The 16,864-nt window shown below is 49.4% G+C and overlaps 7 protein-coding genes across 7 annotated transcripts; 3 read left to right on the top strand and 4 right to left on the bottom strand.

The window, feature by feature from the left end:
- Positions 1–464: 464 nt before the first annotated feature.
- On the bottom strand, positions 465–2,128 carry LTR84_000755 (uncharacterized protein; the record flags this gene model as incomplete). Its single annotated transcript, XM_064844385.1, has 3 exons — positions 465–1,065; positions 1,132–1,658; positions 1,718–2,128. The coding sequence occupies 3 exons, from the start codon at positions 2,126–2,128 to the stop codon at positions 465–467; spliced, it is 1,539 nt and encodes a 512-aa protein (XP_064712245.1).
- Positions 2,129–3,253: 1,125 nt separating this feature from the next.
- Positions 3,254–3,802, bottom strand: LTR84_000754 (uncharacterized protein; the record flags this gene model as incomplete). Its single annotated transcript, XM_064844384.1, has 1 exon — positions 3,254–3,802. One exon carries the CDS (start codon positions 3,800–3,802, stop codon positions 3,254–3,256), a length of 549 nt encoding a protein of 182 aa, XP_064712244.1.
- Positions 3,803–4,009: 207 nt separating this feature from the next.
- LTR84_000753 (uncharacterized protein) lies at positions 4,010–5,898 on the bottom strand (the record flags this gene model as incomplete). The annotated part of the gene is made up of 3 exons (XM_064844383.1): positions 4,010–5,188; positions 5,242–5,650; positions 5,702–5,898. The coding sequence occupies 3 exons, from the start codon at positions 5,896–5,898 to the stop codon at positions 4,010–4,012; spliced, it is 1,785 nt and encodes a 594-aa protein (XP_064712243.1).
- Positions 5,899–6,626: 728 nt separating this feature from the next.
- Positions 6,627–8,938, top strand: LTR84_000752 (uncharacterized protein; the record flags this gene model as incomplete). Its single annotated transcript, XM_064844382.1, has 3 exons — positions 6,627–6,893; positions 7,018–7,939; positions 8,007–8,938. The coding sequence occupies 3 exons, from the start codon at positions 6,627–6,629 to the stop codon at positions 8,936–8,938; spliced, it is 2,121 nt and encodes a 706-aa protein (XP_064712242.1).
- Positions 8,939–9,084: 146 nt separating this feature from the next.
- LTR84_000751 (uncharacterized protein) lies at positions 9,085–10,741 on the bottom strand (the record flags this gene model as incomplete). Its single annotated transcript, XM_064844381.1, has 2 exons — positions 9,085–10,560; positions 10,613–10,741. 2 exons carry the CDS (start codon positions 10,739–10,741, stop codon positions 9,085–9,087), a joined length of 1,605 nt encoding a protein of 534 aa, XP_064712241.1.
- A 1,412-nt stretch (positions 10,742–12,153) lies between these two features.
- On the top strand, positions 12,154–13,497 carry LTR84_000750 (uncharacterized protein; the record flags this gene model as incomplete). Its single annotated transcript, XM_064844380.1, has 4 exons — positions 12,154–12,345; positions 12,390–12,421; positions 12,479–12,491; positions 12,613–13,497. The coding sequence occupies 4 exons, from the start codon at positions 12,154–12,156 to the stop codon at positions 13,495–13,497; spliced, it is 1,122 nt and encodes a 373-aa protein (XP_064712240.1).
- A 449-nt stretch (positions 13,498–13,946) lies between these two features.
- LTR84_000749 (uncharacterized protein) lies at positions 13,947–16,022 on the top strand (the record flags this gene model as incomplete). Its single annotated transcript, XM_064844379.1, has 1 exon — positions 13,947–16,022. One exon carries the CDS (start codon positions 13,947–13,949, stop codon positions 16,020–16,022), a length of 2,076 nt encoding a protein of 691 aa, XP_064712239.1.
- Between the last annotated feature and the right edge of the window lie 842 nt (positions 16,023–16,864).

The following is a 16,864-nucleotide window of genomic DNA, read 5'->3' as shown; positions in this document are numbered from 1 at the left end:
GCATGGTACAAATGTAACAGTGATCATTCCGCCAAAGTTCGATTCCTGTCGAACGGAATCGAAGTATCGCGCAACTAGATTAATAAGGAAAGGCGCTTTGGGTTGAGAGCCCCAGGAGGAACCTTAGGAGCTTTGTGGCAGTTCCAGGTAAAATGCTATTGCTACGAGTGCCGGAACCAGACCTGCTTCAGGCCCTCATGCGATATACCTTTTAACTGAAACTAACCTAGGTAACTAGAGGACTGCATTCGGGACCCTCTTGGCGGAACCATTTGAACTCCCTGACATCCGTTCTCTCTGGACCCTTTTGATAGCTCGCTACTCAAATAGTCTAATACCACTAACAATGAGGCAGGCTATCAAAGCCTTACAACTAAGATATGCGGTGTGTTGACATTCTACACATAGTTTCGGGTACAGATCCTGTGACTCAGCACCACAGCGGTGAAAGCAAAGGTATTTAGTTAGAAACCGAATTTCCCACCACCATATCGGCGAAATGCAAACCGGCCCACGAATCCAAGTCCAACGAGTAAAGGAACGCCAACAGTCGCCAAACTCAACATGATGGCAGCATCAAAGAAGCCTACTGCCTTGCCAGGTCTTTGACCTGTAGGCTTGAGGGGAACCTCCGCGCTATCAACCCACTGCCGGAAAGTTTTGGTCTCGGCCTGCACGATCAAATCGGTACCACCATTGAGCACCTGAAGCGTCTGCTTCTGTACTATTGGGCGGGAGTCCTCGAACAAATGTCGCTTGTACCGTGGAAAGAGTGCCGTTGAAGCCTCTCCACTTCTGTTTGCCGATGGGGCCAGTTTGGGACCGACGAGAAGCTCCGCTGGGAAGGTGTTGACACAGGTGAGACTGGCGTCAATGCTGTTGGCTATGTATTGGGCGTCAGCTGGACTGGCAAAGATCAAGGCAGCCGCAGGTCCTTGAATATGACCAGTGCCTCCTAATTCGGCTGAGAGATCAATTGCTTCATCAGTACTGGTTACTTTGCAGAGAAGCAGCGTTGTCGAAGGTAAGCCTGCTGCCCATGACGGCGTATGGCTTGCCGAAGAGCTGTTGAATCACTTAGAGTAAGTACTCGCAGACATGGCTTTGGGAAGATCGTCTATGTGCGCTTACCTCTGATTCAATTCGATTATATCTCCCTGTTTGCTGGACAATAGCACGTTATGTCCCTCAAGTGCCTTTGAGCCGCCAGGACCTTTCGAAGTCTTGTTACTTCCGGTGTTTGATTCAAGGCCATCGAAATAGCTCCTGGCCACCTCGACGAGACGCGTCGAAAACGTCTTCGCCACTGCTTCGTGCACAAATACCACGTCTGGAGCGTAGGCTGAGGTGTTGCTGAACCCAAACTTTGCCACTATCAGAGACCGAGCCGCAAGGCTGATATCGGCTGTGCGATCCACAACCACCAGAGTTTTCGCTGATGAAGGAGAGATGATGAGCTTCTTGGACTCAAGCAGATCAGAACCCGCTTTGGTTGAAGTAGTGAGGACTTCGTTGGTCTGCAGTACTACCGTGCACTGTCTGAGGAATGATGAATCTGGTCTTTCTTTGGACACAGCAAAGGTGTCGCCGCTTAAACCCGCTGGAAGAATACTCCGCAAAGCAGAACTGGTTTGCTTTGTGGTTTGAGGGATCTTTCTCTGCTTTCAGCTACAGAACATTGGGCCAGTTGATAGCCAGCATTTCGGAGGCCACTTACCTCAACAATCACGCAACTTCCAGCAGCTATTGCAGCACATAACGGAGAGAGCACGGCGTGAAGACCACTTCTTGGTACAACATATATTATCCCCACACTGGCGTATCGGTCAAGGCTTTCAACCCCATTCTCTATCGTCTTGTTCAGTTGAACTTCCTTTTCGAAATCGATGCTATCATAATGAGCACGAAGCTCCGATAGCGAAAGAGAGTACTCGAATAAGGCTTCGATCTCAGTATAGCCAAAGTCAGTCTTCAGAGCTTGTATCAGAAGAGTTCTATTCTTGGTGAGTGTGGTTTGTAGACGATGGAGTTGGAGCTGCCGGTGACGGAGTGATCGTGCTGTCCCTTCGACCTCTGCAATCAAGATTCGAGAGAATGGTTTGGGTGAGGAGGGCTTTCCAGTCGACATAGTCGCAAATCAAGGCCTCTTGGATGACGGCTCATACATACAAATGACACAAGTACGACAGGATATTTACATCGTACCACAGGCATCACATGTATAATAACTTGATTGTTATGCGCTGTTTTCTGCAAGCCTAGTGATCTGCCTTATCACTCCGCAATACTGCTGGGGGGCGTTTACCTGGAACCACAAGCACCGGAGGCCCGGAAACTCAAGCTTCTCGGGAGATGAGGTACAAGGAGTGGCAACAGCCTCATCTCCCGCACCAACTCATTGAGATCGTCTGATAGTTCAATTCCCGGGGACCTACTCCACCTCGGCATTTTCTGCAACATCCCATGACGGCTTAGTACGATGAGTACTCCACCAATGGAGTCGTCTCTGGCAAACGTCTTGCAATGAGCCACATCCTCAAAAGCATTGAGAGCCTTTTGTGTTGGGCGACAGGAGCGTTGAAGGGCAACAACCGTGATTCTGGGACGATGTCAACGTCAACATCCTCGAGAACAGAGACCGTCAGCGGCTCAGTGCGCGATCTACTACAAGCGTACGATGTCCACCACACTGGAAGCGAGGAAGAAGGACTGTCAGAGACACAGGCACACACCAGACACCGACAGTTGCAGCCAGATGTACCTTCAACGTCAAGAAACTCGGAATCACCTCCCACACAACATAACCCAAACGACGTGTCATCGCGCCGTCGAGTTCCTCCCTATCGAGAGACGAGCAGAGACCATGATCTCTCCTCACGACCGGGCGGAAGAGACGGTACTGAAGCAGCAATAGTGCAGGTTATGTTTGTCGGAGTCTACATTCAAGCGGTATGTGTGAATAGTGGCGTTTTAGGAAAGTGGGATCCATCGCTGACATTTTCCAGGCGTTAAATCGAGCATGGAGGCAAACAGGCGGCCGAATAAACGATAAAATATTCCATTATGAAGTCGGGGGCGAATGGTAACTAGTAAGGATGTTCTAGTAGCGGAAAAATTGAATCAACATCACTTATTGAGTTTGAAAGACTTAACCTTAGACAGCAATATTTTCAGTATTTCCAGAGGATGATCGTCTGTCCTAACTGTTAAACTGAGGTATCAGTACACTCTGATATATCTGTCCCATATCTACTTAATCAATTCCACCCTCATCGTGATCCATTGGCTTGCCGTTCACAACAACTGCCTCAGAAGACTGGAGAACATACAACATTCTCGCCCAGTTTTCCGTGCTCGTGTTCTTCCACGCATGATTCGTGCCTCTCTGGACCGCAACGTCGCCTCTCTTCAATATTCTCGACTCGCCAGAGTCCAAGATCAACTCGATTTCCCCTTCCAGGACAACGCCATAGTCCAAGGATACTGTCCGATGCATTGGTGACACAAATTCTGGAGGGAAATCCACGGTGCGGCAAACGGTCCCACCCGGAACGACGATTGCGGGAGGCGTCTTGAGGTGGTCTTGGTAGCCTTCAATGTCCTTGTCGCCGTTCATAGAGACTGGATACTTCGACGTCGTATACATCAAGCTGAACGTCATGTCTCCTCCCATCACCGAGCGAATTGGCGCTTCGGAGGACAGGGCATCGCTGAAGATGGCTTCAGACTTGTCGTTGTGAGCAGTGATGTGCCGTTGCAGCGTACGCAAGTTGTTAGGGTTCTTGTGCGTTTTGGTTGCCATGGCTGTCTGAGCAGATGGTGTTGTTTGCTATTGACGATTTTGATACTAAGCTCTTGATTAGGGAGGCCTATGCCTTGACTTGAGATGGGTAGAGGTTTGAGTCAACGTGATCATGCCACCCAGAACTTTTATCATCTAGTTCAAAGGTCTTGGTTATCTTCACTAACTAGTGACTTGTTGGTCTAGTCTATGTACTCCAATTTTGTCTCACGGACTCGGGATGATAGGTAATAGTACGAAGTTGTCGTGGTCGGGGCCGAAGTTGATATGATTCAGGCCCTCCAACGACTCCCGAGGCCGATCGACGTCCGAATTATGCTCGAAAAGGCCGGCGCCCTGCGTATCCCCGGAGGACACCTCAAGTACTAGACGGTTACCCTTGCCCACCACAACATTAGTCGGCCAAATCTCCACATCTACCCCATAAACCTCCCCAGTCTTAACCGGGAGAACGTCCGTGGATCGATATTCCCGGTGGGGGTGCCAGGGCTTGGATCGTGGATGCTTCGGCTCAGTTTTGCGTAAGCTGACCCTGAGCCAGCCTTTGGTTATTGGCACGGGGTCTCCAACAGTACCTGTGTAGAATATTTCTTTGCCTGTCGAGTCCAAATGTCGTATAGTTAGGAAAAGATCCAATTCTGTAGGTGCTATAGCAGTGTTCGAGATGGCCGACAAGGAGACATTGAGATGAGCGACTATGTGTCCAGTGATCTCGGTCTCTTGTTGGAATGGCTTGGACGTGAACTGAACCAGCTGGGGCTCCTTGAGGGTTCCCAAAGCTTTGTACGACACCTGAGATTGCTCAGTCTTGTCGGGTTGAGACTCAACTATTTGCCGATCTGGCGTAAGAAAGTATTTGGTGTACTGCGTCCGTGCAATCGGCCACTCGTTCTCAAATCGTTGCGGATAGTGCTTTTCGGCCTCGACATCGTTGTAGCCGACGTCTCCTTTACGCAGGACTAAGCCGACCTTCGGTGCTTTCCCAGTAGTCCAGCCCTGGGTATCGTGATCTTTCAGGAATGCGTCTAGAAAACTTTTCTGCATTTCAACGTTCTCCTTTCCATAAAAGGGCAAATCATGGCGACCCGTAAGAAATCTCAGGTATTTCAAGTCCGAACCAGCATTCAAATATCCTTCGACGTTGCCTCGTAAATGTAGTAAAATCCCACCCCAATTTCCAACGGACAGAATTGGCACTTTGATGTCACCCATGTCGTAGTCCTTTGAAGCGTAGTAGTCCTCATCGAGAAAACGATACTTCTCGTTGTCTGCCGTTTGATCTCGAAGGTTGGAAAGCAGCTCTTCTTCTGACAGATCGCCTTCAATGGTGTCAAATCCCCAATTTCTAGCCGCTCTCCCAGGTCTTCCGTATTGGTTAGTGATTACCTAGATTCTTAGTGAGTTGTGTTCTTGCCCTAGAATGCGAAAATGGAGCTAACCTGTCGGTTCCACCAAAACTTGATGAACGTATTTGAGAGAATACCTCCATGGCGACACCGATCCCGATAGTAATCGGACATACCTTCCCAAGGGATGATGCATGCCAGTCCTTTCGGCTGGCGTGCGGCAACTCTCCACTGACTGCCAGCATAATAACTTATTCCAAGAAGTCCGACTTTGCCGTTGGACCATGGTTGGCTTGCCGCCCATTCAATCACATCAAAAAATGCTTCGCTCGTTCCTCGAGACATAGTATTGAGTACGCCGGGTGATTGACCTAATCCTCTCTCGTCTGCTCGCACGATAGCATACTCGTTCCTGGTCCAAAACCCGGGGTCTGGTGTTTCCCATGCGGAATGTGGTGAATGATGCTCCTCAGGCACCTCATTAAAGGAATCTGCATGGAAACTTGACACTGTGTTGGCACCCGTGCATAAATTCTTCAATCGTAGGACTTACTGGCTGTAGTGGATATCCTTGCCGTATGGACCATATGTCACCAACACCGGATATTGCTTGCCAGTCTCTTTTGGTCGGTAAACATTGCATCTTACCAGACCCTTGTCGTCTTTGAGAGGCACGTTTACATTCTCCTCGTAGATGTAATCAAACGATGTTTGATCGATTTTGTAGAGGTCTTTGATCTGGTTAGGCATAGCTCAATTAGTGTGAGACAGTTGGTGCGCAATGTCGAATACAGGCCAAGCCTCGAAGCATGGATATCGCGTTGTTTTACACATTCTTGAAGAGTATTTGCCTGTTTGAGTCGTGCATCATATTGTGGAGGTTGCTGTAACCAAAGCTCGGCCCATCCCACTCTCTTTACTCTTAGACGGGTCGCGCGGGTGTCTGCTCTCGGAATTGGTGGGGTATGAGCGAGATTCTTCTCGGCAGCTGCCATCATGAGTCGTACCTGGATCTATGCTCTTGGGCAAGTCCAGAAACGGTCCGCGAGTAGATCTACCCAGATATACACCTGACTCGATTTTGTTGCAGAAGGAGGTGCTGTTGACTTGTCTGGTCTCTCTCGGGCATCGGGCATTCGGCATTGCGGATGACTAACACGCTTCTTGTAGGCCATCCATCCTGGCAACTTTTGCTTCAATACGGTGAACCCTGTCATTCCGCAAGGACGACTACCTAGAAGCTGGAAACTGAGAACTCCAGATTCCGGCCATTATGATGCTATTGGTGGTTGCCTCTGGGGTCAGGCCATTGAACCATGCACTGGTAGGCAATAATGCAAGATTCCATCTCAATTTTGACCTCCCCAGAAAAACAATAATGCTTTGAGCATACATCGTTGGTATAAGAGATCTTGTCTTCGGAGAATCTTGCAATCAGAACGTACACCTTGTTCCGCACGGCTTATGAAACCACAAATATGTCTTCCGAAAACCACGAACCTATCACTAATGGGATCAACGGCGGCAGTCCTCGCAAGCTCGAGGTGATCATTGTCGGAGGAGGAATCGGAGGTCTTACAGCTGCAATTTCTTTGAGGCGGCAGGGGCATCATGTCGAAGTCTATGAGCAGTCACGCTTAGCTAACGAGATTGGAGCGGCGATACACATCGTTGTCAACTCTAACGGAGTGCTGAAGCAATTGGGGATCAACGTAGAGGACAGTGGAGCCGTTCCATGCGAACAAGTAGGTGACCGACATTCCAATTATCTTTGGCGTCCTTTCAAATTTCTAAATCATGGCAGACTCGGATCCTGAGTGCAAACAATGAAATATTGCTGAAAATGGATAACACAGCCAGTGCTCACAGATGGCAAAATGTAAGGGTGGAAACCTCAAAAGGCTCATAGACTTCAAGGCAGGGACTGACTTCAGACAGCCATGGATGATGGCACACCGCGCGCATCTGCACACACAGCTGAGAAAAGCAGCAACTTCAGCTGAATTGCCTGGACGACCTGTGAAGCTCAATACGTCTTCCCAAGTGCTTCGTGTAGATCCGGAAAGTGCAACCATACATCTTGCAAACGGCTCTTCATACTCTGGTGACGTTATCATTGGAGCTGATGGTGTCCACTCCAAGGCGAGAAAAGCAATTATGGAAAATGCTCCAGTGCCAGTTAAGGGATCCCACAACTGTTTTCGCTTTATTCTTGAGCGACAGCTCATTCTTGACGACCCTGAGACGAAACCACTCACCGAAGATTATAATTCCATGGATATGTGGTACCTGGGGGATCGAAAGATTGTCATGTACTCGACATCGAACAACAAGTTGTTGAATTTTGTCTGCATACACCCGGAGCACCTGACAAGTGTGTCAGATGACTACACAAAGTCAGCGTCCAAACCGCAAATGCTAGAAATATTCAAGGACTTTCATCCGAGCATTGTAAAGATGTTGAGCAAGGTTGAACCTGCCGATCTGAAGATATATCCACTGTACCACATGGACATTCTTCCAACGTTCATATCTGGGCGAATGGCCTTACTTGGTGACGCAGCCCATCCGTTCACGCCACATTTGGCTCAAGGTGGAGCAATGGCAATTGAAGACGGCGCTTCCTTGGGTGTCATGCTTGGAGATGGCGTCTCGCCAGAGAACGTCCCGGAGCGATTGAAGCTGTACAACAAGGCACGGTACGAACGAGCGACGAGAATTCAACAGTATAGCGTGGAAGTAGGTGGCGATGGGACTGCATCCAACCCTGGCGAGAACCACAGATTCAAATGTGAGATGAACATTCGTTGCTGTCATCGTATATCTTGTTGAACCATCGCTAACGTCGGCCGCCACAGTGAACGAATATATGGAGTATGGCTTTAGCCACGACGAAATCCATGCTTCAACAGAATTGCTTCGCCAACATCAATGGCGGCAAAAAGACAGTGCTCAAGGCTGGAGACAGCCTCTTAGTTTCGGATTGCTGCCAGGGCCGAGACAAGATGCTTTTGGGCACTCCCACAGTCAGTCTCTGCGTGAGTCCACAACCACGAAAACATCTGTAAAGTTCAAAACCAGTTCAACCATCCTCCGCAACCTGTTCCCGAATGATCGGTATTCATTTGAGAAGCGTGATACTGTTGCAGTGGCATCCTTTTCGGTACAATCGCTCGAGAAGATGGCTTGGCTCGGTGGAGGTGGATATGATCTATTGGCTTTGTACATCCACGATGTCTGTTATCGACAGAATGACGGCCAGATTGTCAAAGGAACATTCTGTCCAGTCATGTTTGAAAATCTGGCCGATCCCATTCTCTCCGGGCGCGAAGAGCTAGGCGTGCCGAAACTCTTCTCGGATATTGACATCTCGAGAGATGACACCTCATGCAGTGTTACCATTTCCTGGAGAGGTGCAAAATGGGCAGAGTTCAAGTGGAAGGATCTCAAGGAAGATACCTCGGCTTTGGACCAAGCTGAAGATCCAATAGGAGGGCTTCTGGTACACAAATATATCCCTGCAACTGGGCGGAAAGACCGACAGGACGCTGATGCGAACTATGCTGTCTTTATACCGGAGGAAAAGGGCATGTCCACGGTCACATCCAAGTCCGTCGCCAACAAGAACGACGTTCATGTCAAGATCAGCGATCTAGGTTGGAAAGCGTTGCCAACTTTGCATCCTGTGGTGAGTCGGCTTGCAGAGATCCCCATTTTTGAGTACCTGGAGGCCTCGGTTACCAAGTATCAAGGTGTATCTGATCTGGCTGGAGCGAGACGGATCGATTAGTGCAGATAACCAATTCAATAATGCTTTCATGAGAACAAGGAAAGCGAATCATGAGCAGGCCATTTGCGCGGACGAAAATCAGGTGTGGAACATCTGAGTCTGGAAAAGTTTCATCATCTTGAGAGTATAATATGCTTGTTTCCTAATCAGCTCAGACATTTACTGTTCTCCGACAAAACATCGTTGAGGGCACTCGCAAGGTGCTTTGCCACTTTCACCTTGAGTCCAAGTAGTAGCTGGCTGCCATTATCGATGATAACATCGCTGGACTGATCTGTTTGAGATTTTGCGCGAGCTCCGTACCACAATATTAAGGTTGAGAAGTAGATACAGAAGGGGAGATGAGGTGATTCAAGGATGTGGGACGTCTCCGGTTGTAACTGAGTGCGACGGCGTGCTGCCGACATGGCATCACTGACAAGACTCTGGATGGCTTCAGAGTGCCAATGGGAGATTTTGAAATGCGAAGAAGCTGCCCATGCGACAATAGCTTGGTAAGTTTTGCTGCTTTTCGGACTGTTTGCTGGGGCCATGAAATCTTTCGTGGACCGTTGTAGCAATCTCAAATTTGAATGGAGATTGATATGTGTCAAATGGTACAGTAACATTGTCGAAAGATGCGAATTCGTTGGGAGTTCAGGGCCCATCAATCTCGACTGATTCCACCTTTCGAGGGCAAGCTCAATGAAATTAAGATTCCACAGAAGTTGATCATTTGGATGTGCTGATCCGTGAGGATGCAAAGCCCAGCTATATGAGCTGATCTCAGCCAGAGTCTCGAGACTGCCTGATGTTTCCCCATTGACACAACCAGGACTCATAAGATATCGCAATCGATCTGTTGACTGTTGAAAAGCTTCGGATTTCTCATCTCCAAGGTGACCACTAGCACGCGAGGCATCGAAGAAAGACGGAGGCTGGAATAGAAGGAGTACACGGTAGCTGTCAAGAATACGAACAGCCTCAGAGAGCAACCTCAGCTGTTTTTCTCGCTCAACCGGGTCTCCATCAAAGGGAGATATCCAACACAAACGTATGGTGCGTAAAGTTTCCGCGTGATAAGCTTCAACAAGCTCGTAACTCCTTTTATCACCACTGCACAGCCCATAGATCTCGAGGAGGATAGATGTCTTCGCCGCATCTATGGCCGCTCGGTAATGGATCATGAGTGGCGGCAGGCACGCTTCAAGTTGCATTCTCCGAGCATCATTGTGTAGCTTCTTAGCGACCTTAGCACTTTCTGAAACCGTGCAGAAAAGTCCTCCAACTGCAGCCATTGCGAGGCAAAGCTCTTCCTTCATGTCTGGCGTGGTTTCAAAGTCTGAAAATAGGCTAAAGGTACTGGAAATGTGAGTCTTGGCCAAATTGAGGAGGACGTTGATGACCTCCTCATCGTATATCTGAAGGTGTGGAGGCGCAGAATACCACTGGTGCCACATGTGTTTCGATTCCTGTCTCGTCGGGGTCGGTGCCCTCGAGCGGCGTTGGAAAAAGTCTCTTATCATGGTAATTGCGACATCCATTTGAGAAGTGCTTTCTGTTTCCAGAAAGATTGGATTCCTCGACCAATTGTCGTTCTCGAGAGAGAAGCTATCGATGTCGTCTAACCAATGCTCTACACCCTAGAAATGAGATGAGCAATGGTAGAGCTAACGGTACATGTTTGTGACTTACCAAGGTAGGTAGTTGCCAGTCAAAGCCATCAAGGAAGTGAGGATGATCCCAGCTCTCGTCGATGAGAATGGCTTCATTTGGGAATGCAGCCTCTATTGCATCAAGAGTGATCGTATCTGGGTCGCCCATTGATAAGTCGGCAGTCTCAGGAACACGTGAAAAATCGAATTCTGCTGTCGAGTGATTGCTGAGAAGAAGGACGTGATTGCTTGGGTGGTCACCAAGGTGTGTAAGTGATTCCGCGATAGTCTCCGGTTCGTAAATATCTTGCGATACCGCTGTCGAACCATGTGGGAGTCGGGGAATCTCAAAAGCATCATCTCGAGTCGCAGCGCGCTTAGAAAATTCCGACTGCCCAGTTTTTGGTCTCCCCGGAGGTCGGCTGGCATCAGAGACTGTACACGGAAGATTCTTGACTCGACAAGTCTCACATGGATGTGAGTTATCACACTTTAACTTCTTCCTTCTACATTCATTACAAGCAAGCTTTGAGCGTTCTTTCCTCGGCTTGAGGTGAGCTCCTGTAGGTGATAGTTGTGACCCAGGTGCAGATTCTGGGGTGGGATGAAAGCGCTTCATGTGCTTATCCTTGACATCGGATCTTGGAAATCCAATTTTACAATATGGGCACTGAAAGGGCCGTTCGCTAGTATCTGCGACATGTTGGTCAGGTTGTCAAATCTCTGTTCGCTCGCAAGACTTACGAGTCCTCCGATGACGGATTAAATGCTCATTCCGTGCAAATGATCGACCACATGTCTCACACTGCCCACGTATTAGGTAATGTATGGTGGCGTGCTGAAACTCACTGTCTTGTTCATCACACGCATCGAGGTTTGATCTGAATCCATCGCGGTGCTGCGTACCCCAGATTGTTCGACTGGAGGATATGGGACACGGGGATCTGGGGTCTCCAGATGTGTCTAAGCTGTGGGAGGATGGGGATTCATGGTGTGACAAACTTCCAGAAATTTGGTAGTCGCTGTTAGGCGATTGTGCACGGGGCACCCCGGCCTTGCCTGGGAGACTACCCCACCTCGGCAATTTCTGACTCAGTCACCAGAGAACTACACAGGACCGATGACGCAGGTCAAGAGATGGTAGCGGTGGCAGTGGTGGTACCTTGGACACTTCATGGCTTCTAATGAGCTGCTCACTAACGACGAAATGCAATATGGTGAGCATAACATCGCCAGAATCGAGCTGGCCAGGAGAGCGCGATGCTTCGAGGCGCGATGTCGAAGTGGCCAATGAGATACCCGAGCCTGGTCTGCTGTCAGACTTCAAGAGAGCTTTATTGGCCAGCCCCGATGCATTGGGTACAGATAGGCTAATGCATATGGAGTTGGGTAGTCGAGTGAATTCTTACCATCGCAAAAATAATGATCTTATGCTCACGATATTAGGCCTCGCAGCAGAAGGGATTCACTTGGCCGGCCGCTGATCTCGCATTTTTTCCGGCCCTGCCAGGTGCGACCGATGTCGCAAATCTTAGGCTGATGTTCTCAACATTCTGTTCCACCCATGTCTTCATAAATCGCATGCCGCTACCGCCACCATCACGCGAGATAATCACGCCGCCTCTACGCCTGGCACAAGCTTGTCTTGGTTCCGTATATACGCAGAAAGGTTCGGAAGAGGCTCGAAATCTTTTTCATGCGGGAGCTAGCCTCTGGGCCGTCATCGTGGAAGTCGACAATAGTGAAGCCAGATCCCTCGAAATGCTTGTTGCTGTAAGTCACAATCGGCAACCTTTGAGATCAACTGAGCTCATCAGACGATCATGGCACAGAGCACATTGTTATCCTGGTATGGGGCGGTGGGAGGTGACCCAGTTGTACTCAACCGTAGCGCCCTTGTTCTAAGCTCCTCTGCAACGGTAAGAGCGAGTGTTTTGAAGTATATGGCGATGGCTGAACGCTGCAGATTGCTCGGCGGATGAGATTGAATGATCCTTCTCAGTTGGAGGATATACTCGGTCCACGGGTTTCATCATATAGGTCAGTTTCATCCCCAAGAGAGAGAATGTGAGTGAACTGAAAGACCGTTCGAGCGCACCAATCTGGTGTTTATGGCTCTCAGATCTCATACAGAGTTTACACACAGGCGTTGCAGCCAATTTCTCGTCGCGGGAGCTTTGGACAAAGATGCCGTCATCAACGCATGATTTCCACGACATCTATGAAAGACTCGTGTATGGAGCTCGTGACGACGAATTGCAATCGATACTGCCAGGGGGTATGACGACACCGGAGGACGCTGTTCTCCTGCTCATGGCCATCATCTCGGACGCAATATATCTTCGCCAAGCACTTGGACGGCTGGTATTAACGAAGGAAGGAAGGTCGATGAGCAATCCTTTCGTGCCATTGACTCCAGATACTGAGCTTGAACGGATGCAAATGCAGCTCTCACAGGGGCTTGATAGATGGGAGAGTCAATTTCAGGGCGTCATGGCAGCAGATGTGATGGCATTTTATCATTACTGCAGGCTCTACATCTCCTGTCCAGACCTCCCTGCTCTGCCGCCACTGTCGGGGTATAATAATCCCGTTGCAGACATCAGGTCTAGGTACCAATCGAAGGCTGGAAACGTTTTCAACATAGCTGATAGTTCCATTCAACAAGCATGGCAAGTGCTCGATTATGCAGCGTTACGCTCCAAAACTGGCGAAAAGCTGTGCGCGATATGGCTTCCGATTGTGGTTTTTCACGCCGGCCTGGTTATCTGGGCCAGTATCAGTCTGGTAGGCGGCGTTGAAGGTCGAGACAAGTCTGGTAGTAAGCGGTCACTGTTGGCATTCAAAGTCGAACTCGAAGGAATGCCTTGGCCCTGCTGTGCAGGAATGGCGGCAGTCCTGGAGAATCTAATGCTGAGTGACTGAAATAAAGATACCCCAGTACCTGTAATAGATTCCCGCCTCGCCGCGTCTGAACGCGTCTCAAAAACGGATTTCTCTTGAACGCTGCTTTAATACTCGCTGCCAAAAGCAGCAACATGAGATCTGGAAGTGGATTGAGGCCTACACGTGCTTGCCAAGCTTAAATGACTGCGACCTTGCGCGGCTCTCCGCGGTACAACAGCAACAGACTCGGGTGCTGGAAGGCCTCCAAATCGATGAGCAATGGGATCTTCCTCGTTGCCAATCTTGCATACTTCGCCGCGATGGCGATGAAGGAGTTTCGTTCTTGTATAGTTGTCCGAAGCATAGCCATGCACTCATGAGAAGGCCCTAGCTCTCAGATTGATCAGCCCTCAAACTAAACCTCGAGTTGTTGTCGCAGCCAACACTGGCACTCCCATTGACCACAGCAATCCGGTGGCGTGGTCTCGATGCACATTCCAACTTCCCGCTTCGGCTCTGACCCCTACCCTTCTGATACAAGAGATGATAATGGCGGAGGTGGCGGCTCTCAACTTCGACAATGGTCCTCATTCATTGGCATAGTCACTGCAATTGTGGGCAATTTACTCATTTCCTTCGCTCTGAACACCCAGAGATATGCACATATCCGCATAGATCGCGAACATAAAGAATGGAGGAAAAATTCCACGCGTGGCAGACTATCCCCTGGTTATGGGACTACACAGCAAGAAGAAATTGCCGAGGAACGGAGTCGCACCAATCTCGGTCGGAAATCAAGCAATGGACCACGGGATTCATCCTTACCACAGGGGTACGAACCCCGAAACTTTGGGAATGGTGATGCAAAGGACGAAGATGATGAGCATGGAAGACAGTCATATCTCAAGTCACCTTACTGGTGGTTAGGTCTGATTCTCATGATCATTGGTGAAACTGGCAATTTTCTCGCTTATGGCTTCGCACCTGCCTCGATTGTGAGTCCTCTGGGTGTGGTGGCACTGATATCAAACTGCTTGATCGCACCCTTGATGCTTAAGGAGCATTTCAGAAAGCGAGATTTCGGAGGAGTTCTTGTTGCTATTGCTGGTGCCGTCGTGGTCGTTCTATCTGCCAGCAGTAATGAGCAGAAAATAGGCCCGGGTGAACTGTGGAAGACCGTCAAGCGATGGGAATTCCTTCTATATGTCGTGCTCACCTGTCTGCTCATCGCCGGTCTGCTGTGGGCTAGTCCACGATATGGGCGAAGAACTATTCTTGTTGACCTAGGGTTGGTTGGTCTGTTCGGCGGATATACAGCGTTGTCGACGAAAGGTGTGGCATCTTTGCTGTCAACGTCCCTGTACAAAGCGTTCACATATCCCATCTTCTACTTCCTCGTCGTCATTTTGGTCTTGTCAGCGCTCATGCAAATTCGCTATTTGAATCGAGCGTTGCAGAATTACGACTCTACTCAGGTTATCCCGACACAATTCGTTCTCTTTACCTTGTCTGTTATTCTTGGATCAGCTGTCTTGTATCGAGATTTCGAGCACACGGGAACCACTCAGGCCGCCAAGTTCATCACGGGCTGCTTCTTGACCTTTTTCGGGGTCTATCTCATCACCAGCAAACGAAATGGCCTCAATGATGTTGACGGCGAGGACGCAGATGAAGATGAGACTATTCATCTGATTGATGAGGAAGCAGAGGATATTGATGAACGGACTCCACTCAAACATGAGCAAGATCTAGTCGTCTCTCTTCCTAATGGAATTGAGCACAATGGCGAGGCAAATGGTTTGCGTACCCCTCCAAGGCCGTCCACAGCATCGTCTTCGGTTCCATCCATCGCAATTACCCCTGTGGCAGAGCCATGGGAAGACTCTGACAGACCACCAGCTTGGATGGGCCCTGTCGACGCCTTTGATGGAAGCGCGTTACCACGTACACCACAGATCAGCAGGATTCAAGCAGATTCAGGAGCAACGCCTTTTTTCACGCCAAGCACTTCCAAGGCCCTCAAGCGAGCAACATCTTCGCCTGCTAAACCCAGCACTCCCGTTGGACAGACAACACCAGGGCCTCCTGGGCCTGATCCACTTGACTTTGTAACACCTGAGCCAGGTTTCCTCACCCGATCCGCGCGTGGCAGTATCTCGCGTCTACTTCCTGGGCCTTTGCTCCCGCCCCTCTCATCCTCTCTCAGTGCACTGGTCGCAAATTCGATACTTAATGGCGAGGGAGCCCCACGGTCCGTGCGCGCGAGAATTCGGCGTACTCGCTCTGCTCGTCATCACACCGAAGACGAACGGCGACGCTTTATGCCAGTCGGCGATGACAACGTACTGAACGCACGGTCTGCAGAAGACCTGAGCAGACAGAACACCCGTGACACCATGCCTCTCCCTGGAGTCAGAGATATCATTGAAGAGGAGGAAGATCAAGGAACAAGAACCAGGATGAGAGCGTTGAGTGAGACATTATCGGGCATGATTGGGAGAAGTAAGGGAAAGAAAAGAGATGACTATTTCTACACCCCGACGAGGAATGGGAGTCAGGGCTGAGGTCCAGGCCCAGAATCTGAGAATGCCGAAGGAAGGTTATCATGTGCAGAACGTGGTACTTCTGCCGTCTCCTATTTCGAGACTCACTGCTGTCGTGTTCATATTGGATGTGGCGAACGCTTCACGGCTTTCTTGTAATACTTTAATGCTCCGGGGGATTGCATATATTCAACATTAGTCTCACAACAAGCGAAAATTGCGTGCTTCATCCAAAAGACTATTCTATAAAACCACTCTACCCCCATCACTCATTGGAACAGGTCAGATGGTGATTCATGAACACGGTATTCAGTCGTATTATTCAGCGATGCGCATGAATGCTCCACCCCCAGTTCACTTTTTGAAAGTTTCTTCGTATTAGTCCTACCCTGCGAAGACTCGCCGCTTTCGACCTTCACGCTGCTTTAGAAGTCTGACTTGCAGCCTGCACATCCATTGCCATTTACCCAAGAAGTTCTTTCGATGACAAAGTCGAATGAATGTGGAGTTGAGAATGAAAGCAGCAACACTTTTGCACCAATAAACTCGATACTTCAGCAGGGGCCGAAGCGATCCTATAGAAAGTACGCCTATATGGGTGAAAATGGGGTCTAGCCTGTGATCATCTGCCCAGGTGGCTTCCACGAAGCGTGACTAACATGGTGTTGCCATTACCTCTCTCGAGTACGAATGGGGATCCGCACAGGGATGCTTTCACGAAGGATGGATTGTTGACATCATCAGCTTCTGGGATATAAAGGCGAGGGAAATCGTGCAGAGGGAATGAAAGTAGACATACATAACATCGCATCTCTTGTATCTTTCCTGGTCCAATTGTTCTACACCCACCGAGGAAATCCATA

This window comes from Exophiala bonariae (genome assembly GCF_035927105.1).
Source record: "Exophiala bonariae strain CCFEE 5792 chromosome Unknown scaffold_1, whole genome shotgun sequence".
Taxonomy (NCBI): Eukaryota; Fungi; Ascomycota; class Eurotiomycetes; order Chaetothyriales; family Herpotrichiellaceae; genus Exophiala; species Exophiala bonariae.
This window is presented reverse-complemented; position numbering and strand designations above follow the sequence as displayed.